The sequence below is a fragment of the Benincasa hispida genome, chromosome 9, assembly GCF_009727055.1.
Source record: "Benincasa hispida cultivar B227 chromosome 9, ASM972705v1, whole genome shotgun sequence".
Taxonomy (NCBI): domain Eukaryota; kingdom Viridiplantae; phylum Streptophyta; class Magnoliopsida; order Cucurbitales; family Cucurbitaceae; genus Benincasa; species Benincasa hispida.
This window is the reverse complement of record NC_052357.1, coordinates 85,919,453-85,935,054: the sequence shown is the minus strand read 5'-3', so window position 1 is coordinate 85,935,054 and position 15,602 is coordinate 85,919,453. Positions and strand designations below refer to the sequence as shown.

Here is a 15,602-nt window from a genome sequence, read left to right as displayed (position 1 = left end):
TTATATATAATTGAATTAATTTAATATCACACATAATTAAATTCCCTCTAATTAATTTGAATATTTCAAATTATCCCAAAAACTTATTCTCAACTTAAATCCTTTGAGTTACCACTTATGGACCTGTAGCTTAAAGCTTCAGTCTACGTGAATAACTGATTAAACTCTTTAATCACATTATTCACCATTCGTTAACTTCTGGGCACTCTACTAAAGAATGATAGCTGCACTATTCTCACTACAAATATATTTCTTTGTCTATTAGATATAACCAATCCACAATACGATGACCCTTCATACATTGCTCGTAAGTACAGCCAGACCAAATTACTATTTTGACCTTGTAATTACATCTAACTCTTTAAGTACCACTGATCCATCTAATGAACAATAGATCATAGTCCCACTATGGCTAACCCCTCTCGGGCCAAGAGAGGGTGTGGTACCACATTGTTCAAAACCCGAAATCAGCCCTTAAAGGAGCAATTTATCTACTTACCCTTGCTTCGGGGAAGGAGTGAATTCTATCTTGTGTAGTTGAGTTTCCAGTTCCCCAATTAAACAAATCCTCAAAATGGTAGGCTTGTTGAGTCGGTGATCTAGCCACTCTCACCCATGCAAATCACTGTCCTCATAGGCAGGAGTACACAACTCACTCAGGATTAAGGTCATGTTACCTATGGTCATCCTAGTGAAATGAAAGTCTCAATTATGAACGGCGTTATATAACGAGACTAAACATTTCATGGTCCGGTCTTATACAAACTCTTTTGTATAGAATATCTCTGCTCGCATGTCTAATACATGAATGATCATGATTAGATCATTTATAGCACTTTACAACATTTGTAACACCTGCAAAGCGAGCCATATTCGTAGTGTCACTAGGATAAGGTACCCAGCTTTGTCCATACACTATAGACCATTTAGATTATCACTTAAACATGATCCACCTGTATGTCTCTACATACATGTTTAACTTACAACGATAACCGTGGATGTTAGTTTATTGGGTTGTGGTTAATGCAACATAAATATCATATATTTTGTAGACAGAGTGATAAAATATCAAATATTATTAATCACATAAATGTTTGTTTATAAAAGGTTTACAAACTACATGACCTTACAAGATTTAGAGCATCAACCCCAACAATATTTAAAAATAACTACGAATCTATTAGGAATTTAGTCAATCTTACTAGTATCTTTCATGTATTGGTTAGAATATTTGCAAACATATAAGACAAATGTTCTACTATATATTTAAAAACAACCATGAATCTAAACTATGATATATAAGATAATAACGTAAAATATATATTAAAAAACTAAAAATAAACAATGAACTATAGTAGACAAACTCAAATAAGTCAAATCATTGTATGAAAATGCATTAGAATGACATAACTAAGAAGCATAGACACAGATATAGATATGATACGATACGACGATATGTTAATTTCTAAAAAACTAAGATACAGATATGTTGAAGATACGTTATATATATATAATGTCCAATTAATTGATATAATACTTATTTTAAGTTAGATTAAAATAAATTCAAGAAGAGAGTGAAAACTTGAAAAGAAATCCAGTAACGTCAAGTGATTGTTGAGCGACTGGAGTAGACGGTAGGAAAAAAAGTAAAAAATGAAGATTGAAGAATGAAGTCGAGGATGAAGAGGTGTGAATCATGATTTAAACAGTAGGAGAAAAGGGAAGAATGAAGATTTAATTACGTTTCGGATTTTTTTTTCAATTTTTTATGTTTGTATCATTTTTAATTTATTCTGTTTTGGATTGCCCAATTTAAATAGACTTTTACGTTTGGAGGTGATTTTAAAATGGTTGAAATCAATTTTGTTATCTTCAAAATTACCGTGAAACATGTTTAATTCTTCAAAACTAATTTTGATGATATGAAAATTGTATTTAAAAGTGTAAAATTGAAAACTAAATTAATTTTGAGTGATTAAAAGTGTGTTTTCGAGTGATTCTAAAAATGGAAAAAAAGTGATTTTTGATGATTTTAAAATCATTCCTAAACATGCACCAAAATAAAATGGGTTGCGGGTTGGGCTTAAATTTGAAAAAAAAATTGACCCATGTATCGTCTTCACGTATCTGGAAGTAGATACGCGTATCTGAAATTTTTTTAAAAAAATTAGATACTTCAAATCACGTATCTACCATGTATCTAGACGTATCCATATCTGATACCCATTCTCAGCACAATTAGAAGTATATGTGTTTCCTATGACATACACATCATACATCAAGGGGAATATATTATAGGCACACAAGTGATACCTAATTAAAAAGGCATATATATTAGAATGCCTCATATACATGTCAAATAAATAATGAAATATATTACATGAAAACAAATAGTACTCGAAACAAACAATGGAATATATCACTTAATATAAAAAATCAAACGTTAAATGCATTTTCTCTCTCCCATTGCAAATGACAAAAATATTAAATACATTTTTCTCTCAAATTGAAAATGGAAGAAATTTATATATTAAATGCATCTTATCTCTCTAATAGAAAATGAAAAATAATCATATTAAATGCATTTTCTTTCTTCATAATAAATGCATTTGATCTTTCCATCATGAAGAAAGTTTCGTAAATAGTGAAATATATATATATATATATATATATATATATATATATAAAAACAAACATAAAAATAATAATAAAAAAGGGGTAAATTTATCCAAAAATAACATTAAAAGTATTTATTGAAAAAAATTCAAAATTAAAGACATTTTTGAAAATATATGACTAAAGATGGTTTTCCTTAAGAGATTTTTACATAAATAACCATCTTTGGATCATAATTTTCAAAAATGTTTTTTTCTTTTGTATTTTTCAAGAAAGGTTTTTTGTAATTTTTGTGGACAGATTTACCTTTTTTTAAAAAAATCGTGCATAATTGTTTTTTTTGTATAATTATTCTTTTTTTTTTTCCTTTTTTCTTGTTAGGTTAATGATGGAGAGAGAAACTGCATTTATTACGGAGAGGAAAAATACATTTAATATAATTTTTTAACATTTTCAAATGGAGGGAGAAAATTTGAATTTTTTTCCTTTATTTAATTTAACTAGAGAGAGAAAATGCATTTAATAATATTTTATTTTCTATTTTCGTTGGTTTCACGTATTGTTTTTTTTTCCAGGTTCATGGTCATTTAAAATATACCTCATAACATTTTGTTAGGTATTTGACAATATTCTAACAAATATATGAAATATGCCACATTATATAAATTAGAGATTGAATCAATTTTTGATCTAAATCACCATTTCGTTTTCTATGTTGATCTTTTATATTATGTGATTGATTCATGTTTGTTCACTTATACATATAATATATTTCATTGTTTATTTGGAAACATTCTAAAAAATTTATGAAATGTACTGGTAAATATATTTTATATCTACTCAAATATTCATGGTTATTTTTAAATATACCTTAGAACTCAAATACTTGTTGATATGTATGTCAATATATTTTATTATTTATTTGATGTATATATTCCAAGTATTATGATATGTATGCAATTATAATTAGCTATCGATATCTTGTTGTTTTGATATGTATGTCTCTATATCTTCAAACATCATTTTAGATGTTTGTAAATATTCAAACCAATATATGATATATACTGGTAAAATGGTAGAATATTTTTCAATATACCAATATATTTTTAAATATACTAGTAAAATTATATATATATATATATATATACCATTGTTTAGATTTATGGTTATTTTTAAATATACGTTAGAACATTTGCCTTAGATGTTTGCAAATATTGTAAATCATATATGGAATATATTAGTAAGGTTGGAAACGAATATATATAAATCACAAATGAACTTAGTGTTCAATATATATTAGTGCATATATCATAATAAAGAAAGTATCAATAAAAAATTGAAGATATATATCACAGTATATATCCAAAAATCATCTTACATATCGAAAAAGAATATATATATCACGATACATATAAGAAACCACCCTATATATTGAAAACGAAAAATCATCATGTGATAGTATATTTAAAGAAAAACCCATATGATAGTATACATAAAAAAAACCAACCTACATATCACCGTCGATCGTCATCATCCAAAACTCCATACAAATGATTCCCATGTTAGATCTATTTGCCTCATGCCAAATCTCCTAGCCTGACATTGTAAAAAACACCCCGCGCTAGATCTGCTCACCCTATATAAGAAGATTCGCTCTACACGCCGGATATGAGGAAGAAGGTGATGACTAGATCTTGGTAGGCGCGTCGTCGACGGTGGCAAGGTGGACGGATGGAGGGAGAAGACAACAATGGCAAGGTGGACCGACGGAGAGAGGTGGTAATGGTAGCAAGGTGAACAGAGAGAGGCAACGACGAAAAGATGAGAGAGAGAGTTTTGAGAGAGAAATTGAAGAAGATGAAGTGTGAGTTTGATATGAAAAGATGTGAGAGAAATGAAATTATTAAAAGAAATATGGAGATGAGTGGGATGTGAAAAGTTTATCCACTTTTGTATGAGAGAGAAATGAAATTATTAAAAAGAAATCATTAATGGAGTTGGGTGGGATACGAGAAGTTTTTTCACTTTTACATTTATTTATTTAATTTTTAATGTTTGAAGGGTTAAATAGTAAATAACCACTTATTTTTTTGAAAATATGAAATTCACTATGAAACTTAGGGAAAAAATGAAAAGTTCACGATATAAGTATAATATTGGGTTATAATTAAGGTATATGTGTAGAAACTTTTTTTTTAATGTAAAGCTCCCTCATTTTTTTCAATGCAATTTACCGCACAAACTAGCAGGGAAGAAGGGAATTTATGAGGTTAGGCTCAAGATTTGTTTGGATCAGTATTGGGCTTCCACATCATGAAATTCAATGGGCCTGGGCCTAGGATTCTGAAATCCTGCTTGGAATTCCTTTAAAGGCGTTTCCCTTCATATTTTCCCGCTATCTTCCCTCGCTTTCTTCTTCTCCCGCTTTCCCCTCTCTGAATGCACGGAGGGTAGAAGAACAGCCTTTGAGATGGAAGACCTTAATGTTCTCACCATTTCCGAGCTAATCCAGGGCGGTCTTCCTCTAACTGGAGCTTCCAATCTTCATCAATCTTCTCCCTGCAATTCACTCCCAACAGAATTTCTTCAATCAAATCCAAGGCCTGCAACCTATTCGTCTCCTGCGGAATCGAATCCTGATCCTAAAGTTCTTACTTCTCTCAAATATTCAGCCATCATCATTGGAACCCTATATCTCCCTACCAATGCTCCGGGGCCGTCCATCGTAAGGCCTTCCTGTCGGTGCCCCAGCAACAATTGCTTTCAGTTCACTGATGGTTCCGCTACTATCTGCTGTGATATACTTGATATTGACATTCGAATGATCGGAAAAGAGATTCGGGTCTTATCTTGGAATTTCATTCCATTAAGAAGCGCTGGTGGTTTCTTAGAAATTATAAAATGGGACTTTCTTTCCCCAAGCAGGGTTCCTCAGTGCCCCGACGTGGATCCAGTTCTCTTGGATATAGGTATTTTCTCTACTTCTGACGTTGAGTTGAAGGTTCGGTGTCTTAATGGTGTATTAGAGTCGGTTGGTCCAGTTACTATTGTTCCGTGTACATTAGGCCAGAGGAATTTACAGACCAATGGGGAGTCCGATTCTTCCGCGGGCACCAAAAATCTTCGAGGATTTATGGTTCAAATTATGATCTGTGAGTGTCGGTCATGTACTTCTAAGGAGCCGATGAGTTTACCTGACAATTCAGTTCGAGAACTTAATACTCATTCATTTGTCAAACCAACAATTGTGTATCTTTGCGGCTCAGCGTCGTCTTGGCATCCCGTCCTAACGAAATTTGTGGGTTTAGGGTTTATAACTTTTTTGGGTTTGAAAAAGAAGTTGGTGTCCATCGGTAAGGCGGAGTCCTGTTTGATGTATGTCAGCTCGGAGAAATCCTCTCTCCATCTATCTAGGTTATCTCGTATAAGGCTTCCATGCAAGAGAAGTGCCATCAAGGGGAAGGGAGAATGTGGATCATACACGGGTATAATTAAAGGAGTATATATGCAAGGAATGCTTCTTGAGCTCGAGAACGAGGTCTGGGTTTTGTTGACCGATCATTTCCTTTCACCACCTCATAGTCTTAGGGTGGGCGCCATTGTGAGTCATTTTTAAACATTCAATGTAAGACCATCGGAGATTTTCTTACAGGCATATTTTCCGTAATGCTATTCGATTTTTGCCCTTCTGTAGATATCTGTTCGGAATGCACACTTTGTGAGTCCCAGATTTCCTTGGTCAAAATTGCTTATACTTGGTACTTGCGTCAAAACTAGCATCTTCGTGCAGCTATTTTCTCCATTGGAAACCAAGTGAGTAGTTTTACTGTCGTTGTCTTCATCATTTCTGTTTGCGGAGCTGTTACGGATAGCATTTTTCGTGGAATCATGGAAATTAATGTCTATTTTGGTTTTCTTTATGTCCTATTTACCTTCAGTTTTTTTGTTTATACCCTTTATTTTTATTCCTAATATTGATTTTCGTGCAACGGTGGTTTGCTTTTTCACTATTTTTCAGCATCCAAGCTTCATTTATTCTCAATGGAAGTGCCACTTTTTAAATATTGGTTTGGAATGAATTCCCTTCGGATAACTACCAAATTTGAAACTTCTGCAGGTGTCACGTCCTTTCAAAGTCAAGATCTATGTTGGGGAAGTTTATCCACACCTTACCCTTTTCGGCTAGATTATGGTACTTGATTTTTCCAATTCTTTTATATGGTTTACGAGCACAGTGATTCTGATCTGGTTGACTTATTCGACTGGATGATTTGTTTCAGGGTATTGATTCTTATTTCATCTTTCCGGAAAATGTTTGCTGGTGTTTTATCTGAAAAAGAGATTTTGGGATCAAAACATGTAATCTTCTCTCACTGTCATCATGAACTTTTCTCCCAGACTGCTGCCCTTTTATGTTAAAACAAAATTCCCTCGTGAGCTCATTTTGTTGGTGCACGGTGTTATCAGAATGAAGGACTGGTTCAAATGTATGCTAAATTGCATTTACCTATGTCTATTTATCGATATCAAGTAAGCAAACTTTTTTTTTGGTTCCATGATGAATGAATGAAGTATCCTTTTTTCTTTGTAATTCTTTGATGGCATTCGCTATTCTTTGTTTCTACTGGCAGCATGGATCAGTGATGAAACTGTATGAGCATGATTCATGTGGCTGTGGTAGTGAACCATGTAACATTAACCTTGAAACTGTAAGTTTAGGTTCATTTTATCTTTATTTATTCTTTTTGTAAATTAGTTTGTCTTTAGGCTCACATCACATACTATTTTCTGCCTCTTGGTTTCAGGTGGTCCCTGTCTCTGCTTTAATTTTCTATTGTAATTTTACATGTATGAGATCCATAAGGTTGAAAAATGAAAAAGTTATTATGAATGAATACAACCAGCTTTACCACTTCAGACTTCTACCACGTGAAGGTAGATCTTCTCATCAGACAACTAGGAAAATTTATCGTAGTCAAGACATTGGCTTTGTTTTGGTTGGCAGTCTGAAGGTTAGTAAAATGTCTTGTTTCTTTCCATCTCAATTGTAAATTTGAATGCTCGGTACATGTGGTGTCATACAAGAGGTTTTAGGTTGTTAACTAGGATCAAATGAAGGTATGCTAATTTGAAGATTGACTTTGCATCTCTCATTGTTCATTCCGTTTCTGCAGTAAAGTAACAATGTCCCTTTTTGTGTGTTATGTTCTTATTGTGATAAATTTCTCTATGTTTAGATAGGTTTTTATTTTTTAAATTTTAATTTAACGCAAAGTGTGTTGTTAAATATAGTTTTGAAGAAATGATGCACTTCATGTTATCTAAATATGCATTAACTTTCCAGATTTCCACGTATTCTGGAAGATTGCAGTTGGTTGATGCAACTGGAGGTATTGATGTTATCATACCAGACCTTCCGTCAACTTGGAATGTCGATGCCATATATGAGGTAAGTTTTGGTCAGTTTAGCTATCGAGGTGTGGTTTTTTAGCTGCCTGTTGTTGGGTGATTGCCATTTATGTTCATGATGATTTTAGATTTTATGCAGTCACACTCTTTGTCCATCTTGCCCATTCAGGTATCGAAGTATATTGTGGTCGTTGAAGGCATTCCACAAATGGAGAACTATTTGACCAATCGGCCATTCTCATGCCGGAGTTTTTTTCAGAGCATCTCATTAGAAAGAGATCTTAGCATAGCAATTTACGTTTATTTTCAATACAGAAATGCAACCTGCAAAAAACTTCCCTCATATTCTTGCGATGACAATGGATCTGATCTTGTGATATTCGAAAGTGGAACTTATAACCTGCTAGAAGTAACACACAAGTTTCCCGTGTCACGAAAGGTAGAGTCCAATATATTTTTTTCTTTTTCTTTTTGGAGACATTTGTTATTCTCCTAATAGAAGCTTGTAAACTTTTTCTCTGTTGTTCTGTTACTCATAGAACACTGCCTTACCTTTCAAATGCTTTAGCTTTCATAATTTATTCTCTTCTATCATTGTTTGTATAAGTTATAGCTCATGGTATTGACAAGGTTAATAAGACTAAGGGCAGAAGAAAAAGAAGATTAGTTCCGACATTAATTGTTCCGTTAAAGGGTTATCCCATTCTTAGTACATGTCTTTGTGCATCATCCTAGTTTCAAGGAAAACATTTGGCACTAAACACATCAAGCATGTTCGTTGAGGCTGTCCTCCATCCTTGGAATTTATTTCTTACTGAAAGAGAGAAAAATTATTCAACAAAGGCTTCAATGAAGCAGCAGAGGGAAGATGTTGGAACTGCAAGTGATCAGAAACACGTTGATAAGAGACTTAAATTTGATGATCCACCAGGGAGGGTAGAAGGTTCAGATATAGCTCGTGACTTCAATGAGTCTAGCTGTAGGTTTAATGGTTGTTGCACTTGTTACAAAGTACCTAATGAGGAACAGAAACGTTGCAACTTGAGCCTTCACAGAATTTCTTGTGATGCTACCGTTAGGAGTTCAGATCATAGTAGCCAATACATGCTAGGTTTCCTGTACAACACAAGAACCAGACCAAGTAGTGGCAGTGGTTCCAGATTAAGTGCTCAAAAGATTTTGTTAGAGATTCAACCTGAAAGTCTTTTTAAATATCAGGTGTGTATTGTCATTATTGCACATTGGTTATTTTCTCGCATACATATATATAATTTTTTTCCATTTTTGCTATCAGTATAAAGGCAATAATTTGCTTTCACCAACATTTCAGTTCCTACAGATTGGCAGTTACTACATCACAAAATGTAACAAAGAACATTCTTTGTTCAACATAGAGGAAAGCATTTGTGTCAAAAGCCAAAAATTTATTGTAACTTCAAGTTCTCATTTATGGAACATCTCATTCACTTTTGGTAATGATATCCTCCATAGTACTGAATTGAATGACACCCAGTTCAATGACTTTCCCGTCTGTGATGGTGTGATTTCAGGAGATCAAATTGATCTGAATTACGGATCCTTTTCAGATATCTATCTTCATCTTCCTGCAAATGCAAAAGATATTTTGGTGGTTGATCTTGAAAAACAGGAAGAAAATTCAAACAAAGTTTTAAAACCTGAAGAGATCGGCAAAAGTTCTCCTTGTTATAGAGACGTGACATCATCAGACATGCAAACCTCTGTTTTCCATGGATCTGACTGTCTGTTTCCTGAAGGAAACTTATCATCCGTGAAAGGTCATGTGGTTGCAGTTCATGATTGTCAAAGTTGCATCGATTCTGATTTTAGATGTCAAAGTATTAAAGAAGGTAGCCAGTGCAGATTCTCTATGGGTGCAAAAAGCACTTGCATTCATCTTCTGATGGAGGACCAAATTGTATGTCTTGCTGTATCATGCGCTCTGAACTTTGTTTTCCTATATAAAATACCATCTACACTTTAATGCCAATTGTGTTTTGGCTTCTGATTTTCTAGGTGAAAATTTTTGGTTATCTGAAGAATCATGCTTTACCCGTTGGATTCGGACCTGGCGTGAGTGCAACTTTCCACCGAGTTTTAGAGCTTGGGTATTGTGTAATTTTATATTTACTTTTATATTCTTGTTCCTCCAGACACTGCATGTATTTGTGAATAAATCTCCTGCATGTTAGTCCTCTTTATCAACAATTTTTATTTTTTGTATTTTCTAATGATGTGATATTGGGTACTGAAGTTTGTGATAAGTGAACTTCTTCTAAGTACTCCGCCAAAATGTGTCGTCTGTCATGACGAAAAAAAACCATCCATTGTTACACGATAAAAGATTGTTTTCTAACATATGTACCGGGTTAAATTGGAAGACCACATTACAAGGGTCAAGATTTAAATTTATAAACCCTTCACTTCACATCTTGATGTATAAGTGTGTCAGAACTATGTGGCATTCTACTTACCTTGACCTTTGACGAAGTTGTTATTTGGAGCTTGTTCTCTACATCACTAATTCACTGTGGGGGTGTTTGGCCCAATGAGTTAGTTGGGGAAAGTGGAGTTGTGAACTCCATTCCCCATTTAGTCCAAGGAATTTGTGGGTTCCATGACTAAAAAACATCAATTTTATGCTTTATTAAATACTTACACTGTGGCCTCACCAATTTTACAACTTTCCAGCCTTCACAACTCCACTATTTGTCCCAAACATCAACTATAAGTTCTTTATGCACAAAACATTATTGTTTATTTTCTATTTTATACCATTTTTCCACCATTTAGTTGTTTGGTCAATGTGGTTTGTCAAATTTGTAGCCTTTTTCGAGAGGGGTGCAGCATGGATGTTGAAATCATTTAAAAGTTTTCTGTTCTATCTCTTTTGACTTGTGATATGGTTTCTATATCTTGCTTGCATCTTGTCACAATATACCGTTTCTTAAACATGATATATAGGTTTTGCAGGGATCTAGGGAGATTGATGTTGACTCCGCTATCTTTCATAGATATCAATTCTTTTAGGGTACTTGATCCTTCATTTACTGAGAAGAATCCTGACATTGTCTCATATTCAGACACTGTTTCTTTGCAACTATTTTCTGAACTGATTAACTCCTCCCACTGCAAGTTAACAAAGTTCCGTTGTAGAGTAAGCTCTGTGCTATATCTCATGAGAGTTGTTGCTTTAGAATTACCTCATTTCATTTTCCACTAAGATCATAATATTCTTCAATTATGTGTGATCATTGCCTCAGCTCATCCTTTGAAAAATGTATGATCTTAGCTTCATTGTTGTTTATTTTTAACTTTTAAATCTTTGAACAGGTTGTTGCTGTCAATTTTCTAGTCCTGGAGAACATCAATCACGTCAATTTGCAAGTTGAAATGTCTCAAAGGCAACCTCTTGTAAAGATTCCTCTTGCTGGATTCATGTTGGGTCTGTTCCATATCTTTTACGAAATATCAATGTTATGCAACTCTGGAATTTAGGTCTCTTTCTAGTGAAACTTTTCACCACATAATTCACAAGTCTTTACAAATGGAAGTTGGTATAATTTAATAATATTTGGGTCACATACCTGAACTTCCGTTCTGAATTTTTATTTCTATGTGGAGAAATCATGCCATATTTTTTTATAATTATTCTATTAACTTTTATTTCTATGTGGAGAAATCATGCTATGTCTTTTGATAATTATCCTATCTTTTGAAATTTTCATCAGATGATGGTTCATCCAGATGCAACTGCTGGGCTAGTGGTGAAAGAGCAGCAGCTTTGTTGCGGCTGCACGATCCACTTCCACATTTAGCTTTTAAGAACATTGACTGGACATCAAAATGGACTGGGATGACCCATAACTCCCGTGCCACTGCAAGCTATCATCTGGGCAAGGTTCTGAAGAACCGTGGTAGAATTATTGTGAGAAGTTGTGGGTCAGTCCTCAATTCTTGTCAAGACCTTGATATTTCTCTTGCTTCAGATGGTGCACTCAGCAGTGCGGATGAGAATCTTCTCAAGTTCATATTAGTGAATTCATGTCTTGGTGCCGTTTGGGTGAGTTTATATTCCATTATTCCATGAACTATAACTTGACGTGGCAAAGCGTCTTCTTTACTTAGTCAATGTTTGTATAACATGTTTTGCACTTTTGTAGACTCTCATTGGGAGTCAGTTGGATTCAGAGGCTGTTCAAAGTCTGTTAAAGGAACACATGATGGAACCAGGGTTGATGGAGTCTCATAATATATGGGTGACGGATGTTTATTGTACAAATGCTCTTAATGAGGCCAGGAATGCTATCCTAGAACTAGCGAACAGTTAATGGTCTTATTTGTCTGCAATCAGAACGGCAGGTATAGCATGAGTTTCTTCTGTCACTTCCCATTTTCTCCATATCGTTATATCCACATATCTTTTTAATTTGTTTAATTTCCTATATCATTGTTTCCAAATATTTTCTTACATGCAATGCCTTTCACATTGTAGTATGATTTTATTTCCTGCTCATTACATGACATTACGTATACCTTTTTATTTCACATATATGTTGAATTCATTTGATTGATATTTCTTTTAGTACTCTACCTTATTGTTCGACTAAGATCATATTTTATAAGTTCATCCTGTGTATGTGCTCACTAATCTAATATTGTTTTCTATCAAGATTTTCTTCATAGAATTCTTGTGGATGAGGTTATCTGACCACAATTTCTACTTATTCTCTATGGGCATCAAACACTAACCATAATGTACTTCCTCCAAACGCTTTTGTCAGGTTTGCCAACACTTGAATGCATAACGCGGAGTCAGCTCCACAAAACCAAATAATTCCCTCATGGTGTTTGGTATCAAGGAGCTTGAGACCTGTCAGTCGCTGCCCAATCCATGATTAACTTGATGGCCTATTAGTCAATCCCTTCATGGCGCTAAGGTTCTTGATCATATTTGAATTATTAGGACATTGCACTTCTGACATCCAAGTATTTCAAACTTATCATTTTCTTAATGAAGGTACATATTTTGGATATTACTAAACATGCTCTTGGTTTCCAAATCTGTAATTCTCAACATATTATTCACTACTTAATGATCTGAAAGTAGGAACTTCAAATGGCGTAGGAAGCAGATTTCACTTTTTCGATCACATAGTTTCTGTTCGAATAGTTTGTTGTTTATACTAAATACAAACCAATGTTGTCAAGGAAAGTTTAAATAGAGTTTAGATATGTTAACTTTACCATCTGTATAACTGTGCAACGCCTTACATCTGCTTGTGCACTCTTTTGATTCAATTGGAAAATATGGAGCATTGAATATAATGAGTTTCAGTTTGCATATTACAGGGACTGGCGCTATAAGTTGTTTTCAATATGGCCGGCCGTTAGCCAAGTTAGTGGCTCTCTGTGTAGAGTTCAAATAACACACTTGAATTCTCAAATCCAACTCGCCAATAAAACATCGAAGACTACTGCGTGTTCTTGCTGTCAAATCTATAGAAGCCCTACAATTTGGCCAATGGCGATGCCTGCAATATCTGAGAGAAACTTTGCCATGGCCGTGCACGGAATACTGAATTAGTGTCCGGCTACTGATAACTGGAGTTTCCCTGCATTTCGATCTATCACTGTCCTGTTCAGATTGTCTATTAAAACAGTCAAATGTGTTTAAAGAACTGTTGAGAAAACATGATTTTCAAAAACAAAAAATGAAAATAAAATATTATCAAATTGCTTTATATAATGATACAAAATACATAAAAATGCCTTTGCTATTTCAAAAAAAGAAATGATACAAAATACATATTAAATTAGTATTAAGTTTAATATAAATTTAATTGATGGGTAAATCGGTCAATAAACACATCAATTTTGGTGGGAATAAAATGCCTCTAAGATGTCCATTTTTTTTTTCCCTTTTCTTTTCTTAAGCTATTGAATTAATCTTGAAATGTTTGGCAAAGTTTATGGTTTGAATTTTTTCATTATCATTGTATTAAAAGTAGTCTCTCAATGTGAAGACAATATATGAAGAACCTCAAAAATCCAAAATACTCTCACCAAGTAAATCCTGACTAAATTATCTTAGATGAACTGACACAAAAAATCATCTAGATTTTATTCCATTCTCTTTTTCCTTTCATTTTCTTTTGAATGTTTGATAGGAAGATAGAGGGAAAGTAGCTTATTTTTCTCCGTTTACTTTCTAAATAGATTAAAATACATAAAAGAATTGAAAAATAATGATTTTTTTTTTTTTTTTTAATGTATTTCATATATAACAACCATTCATCACATCCTTCAAAATAATAATGATAACTAAAATTCTTCGACATACGTTTTGTTTTTTAAAACTCAAAGATACAATTGTACAACCTATAAAAACGATCCTATTCAAGTAAGGCCATTAGCACGAGTTTTATTTTATTTATGGTGCTATGTTGCTTACTTAAACTGATGTATTTAGATAAACAATTTGATATGGTTAAGTAAAAGTTGCATTACATTTAAAATACAAAAATATCTATTGAATCTATTTTTTTCTTTTAAAAAAAGAGAGAATAAGATATACAAAAATAAAAGTATAGAAGTTTCTTCCCTGCTTGATGAAATATGGCAGTTTTATTTGTGTAGGTCAAGTAGAGACAAGATTGACCGCCCACATTGACATATCTCTAGAAAATACCATTTTAACATTGTGCTAAGTGTGGTCTTTAATTCCTGTACCTATATTTCAACCATATATTCTAAAAGAATATTTGATCATTTTTTTTTCCTTTTTTACATCGAATATTTTGATCAGTTAAAGTGACATAGATGGTAAGAATGACTTCTTATGCCTTTTTTTTTTTATCATTGAATTCTAAAACATTAATATATTAATCAATTTACGCACAAATATCACAAAATTATTTCGATAGTAAACATAAGTAATTCATATAATTTACACACGAATATCACAGACATATTAGTCAAAATTTTCAATGGTAAACCTAAATAATTCATTCAATTTACTGTTCAAAGTTGTAAATGTACACTTTTATTACATAATCGTGTTCTATGTGACAGATATTTTCTTTAATAAATATATTCGTTAAAGTTAAAACTACCATTTTCTTATTTTGTTGCAAAGAATGCAATAATGTTTTTTTTTTCTTAAAGAAGATGTTAGAGATCTAAGTCCAAACAAAATTAAAATGAAAAAGAAAACTCAAACTCGACAAGCTTATTCATCACATTGTTAATATGGAATAGTAAAAGAGAAAAAACTACTCAAAAGCCAAAAAAGTGGCGCCGCATTACTTTATATGAGTGGGAATCATTATTCCACCATTTTCCCCTTTTACCCTTACGTTGTTCCTGCAACAACCTTCCTTTTTTAAAAAAAAAATAAAATAAAAGAAAAGAAAAGAAAATAAATTGTGTTTGGAAATAATTTTAACATGGTTAAAATCATTTTTATTCGATTTAAAATTATTTCAAAATACATCTTCAAATTTTACACGTTAAAATTAATTTTAAATGATTAAAAATATTTTTTTAAAAAGAAAAGA

The 15,602-nt window shown here is 32.9% G+C and overlaps 1 protein-coding gene across 9 annotated transcripts; it reads left to right on the top strand.

Moving 5' to 3' along the window:
* The first annotated feature begins 5,029 nt into the window (after nt 1–5,029).
* Nucleotides 5,030–13,784, top strand: LOC120086490 (CST complex subunit CTC1). 9 transcript variants are annotated; one of them, XM_039043170.1, is made up of 19 exons: nt 5,030–5,585; nt 5,682–6,217; nt 6,311–6,429; nt 6,734–6,808; nt 6,897–6,975; nt 7,084–7,146; nt 7,248–7,325; nt 7,422–7,628; nt 7,961–8,065; nt 8,195–8,464; nt 8,761–9,243; nt 9,356–9,961; nt 10,060–10,151; nt 11,008–11,200; nt 11,377–11,488; nt 11,775–12,106; nt 12,207–12,405; nt 12,828–13,063; nt 13,396–13,784. In XM_039043170.1, exons 1-17 carry the CDS (start codon nt 5,087–5,089, stop codon nt 12,372–12,374), a joined length of 4,017 nt encoding a protein of 1,338 aa, XP_038899098.1. In that variant the 5' UTR covers nt 5,030–5,086; the 3' UTR covers nt 12,375–12,405; nt 12,828–13,063; nt 13,396–13,784. The 9 variants fall into 9 exon arrangements, with proteins under 9 accessions (XP_038899098.1, XP_038899097.1, XP_038899096.1 ...); XM_039043169.1 differs by having other exon boundaries at nt 5,030–6,217; nt 9,356–9,497; nt 9,576–9,961; XM_039043168.1 differs by having other exon boundaries at nt 5,030–6,217; nt 11,017–11,200.
* Nucleotides 13,785–15,602: the final 1,818 nt, after the last annotated feature.

Bases quoted from the DNA above. Each gene is read 5' to 3' on its own strand.
- LOC120086490 (XM_039043166.1), top strand. From the start codon at position 5,087: ATGGAAGACCTTAATGTTCTCACCATTTCCGAGCTAATCCAGGGCGGT. The intron at 9,244-9,355 runs GTGTGTATTGTC...CCAACATTTCAG, and splicing joins AAAGTCTTTTTAAATATCAG to TTCCTACAGATTGGCAGTTA. The intron at 12,107-12,206 runs GTGAGTTTATAT...GCACTTTTGTAG, and splicing joins CATGTCTTGGTGCCGTTTGG to ACTCTCATTGGGAGTCAGTT.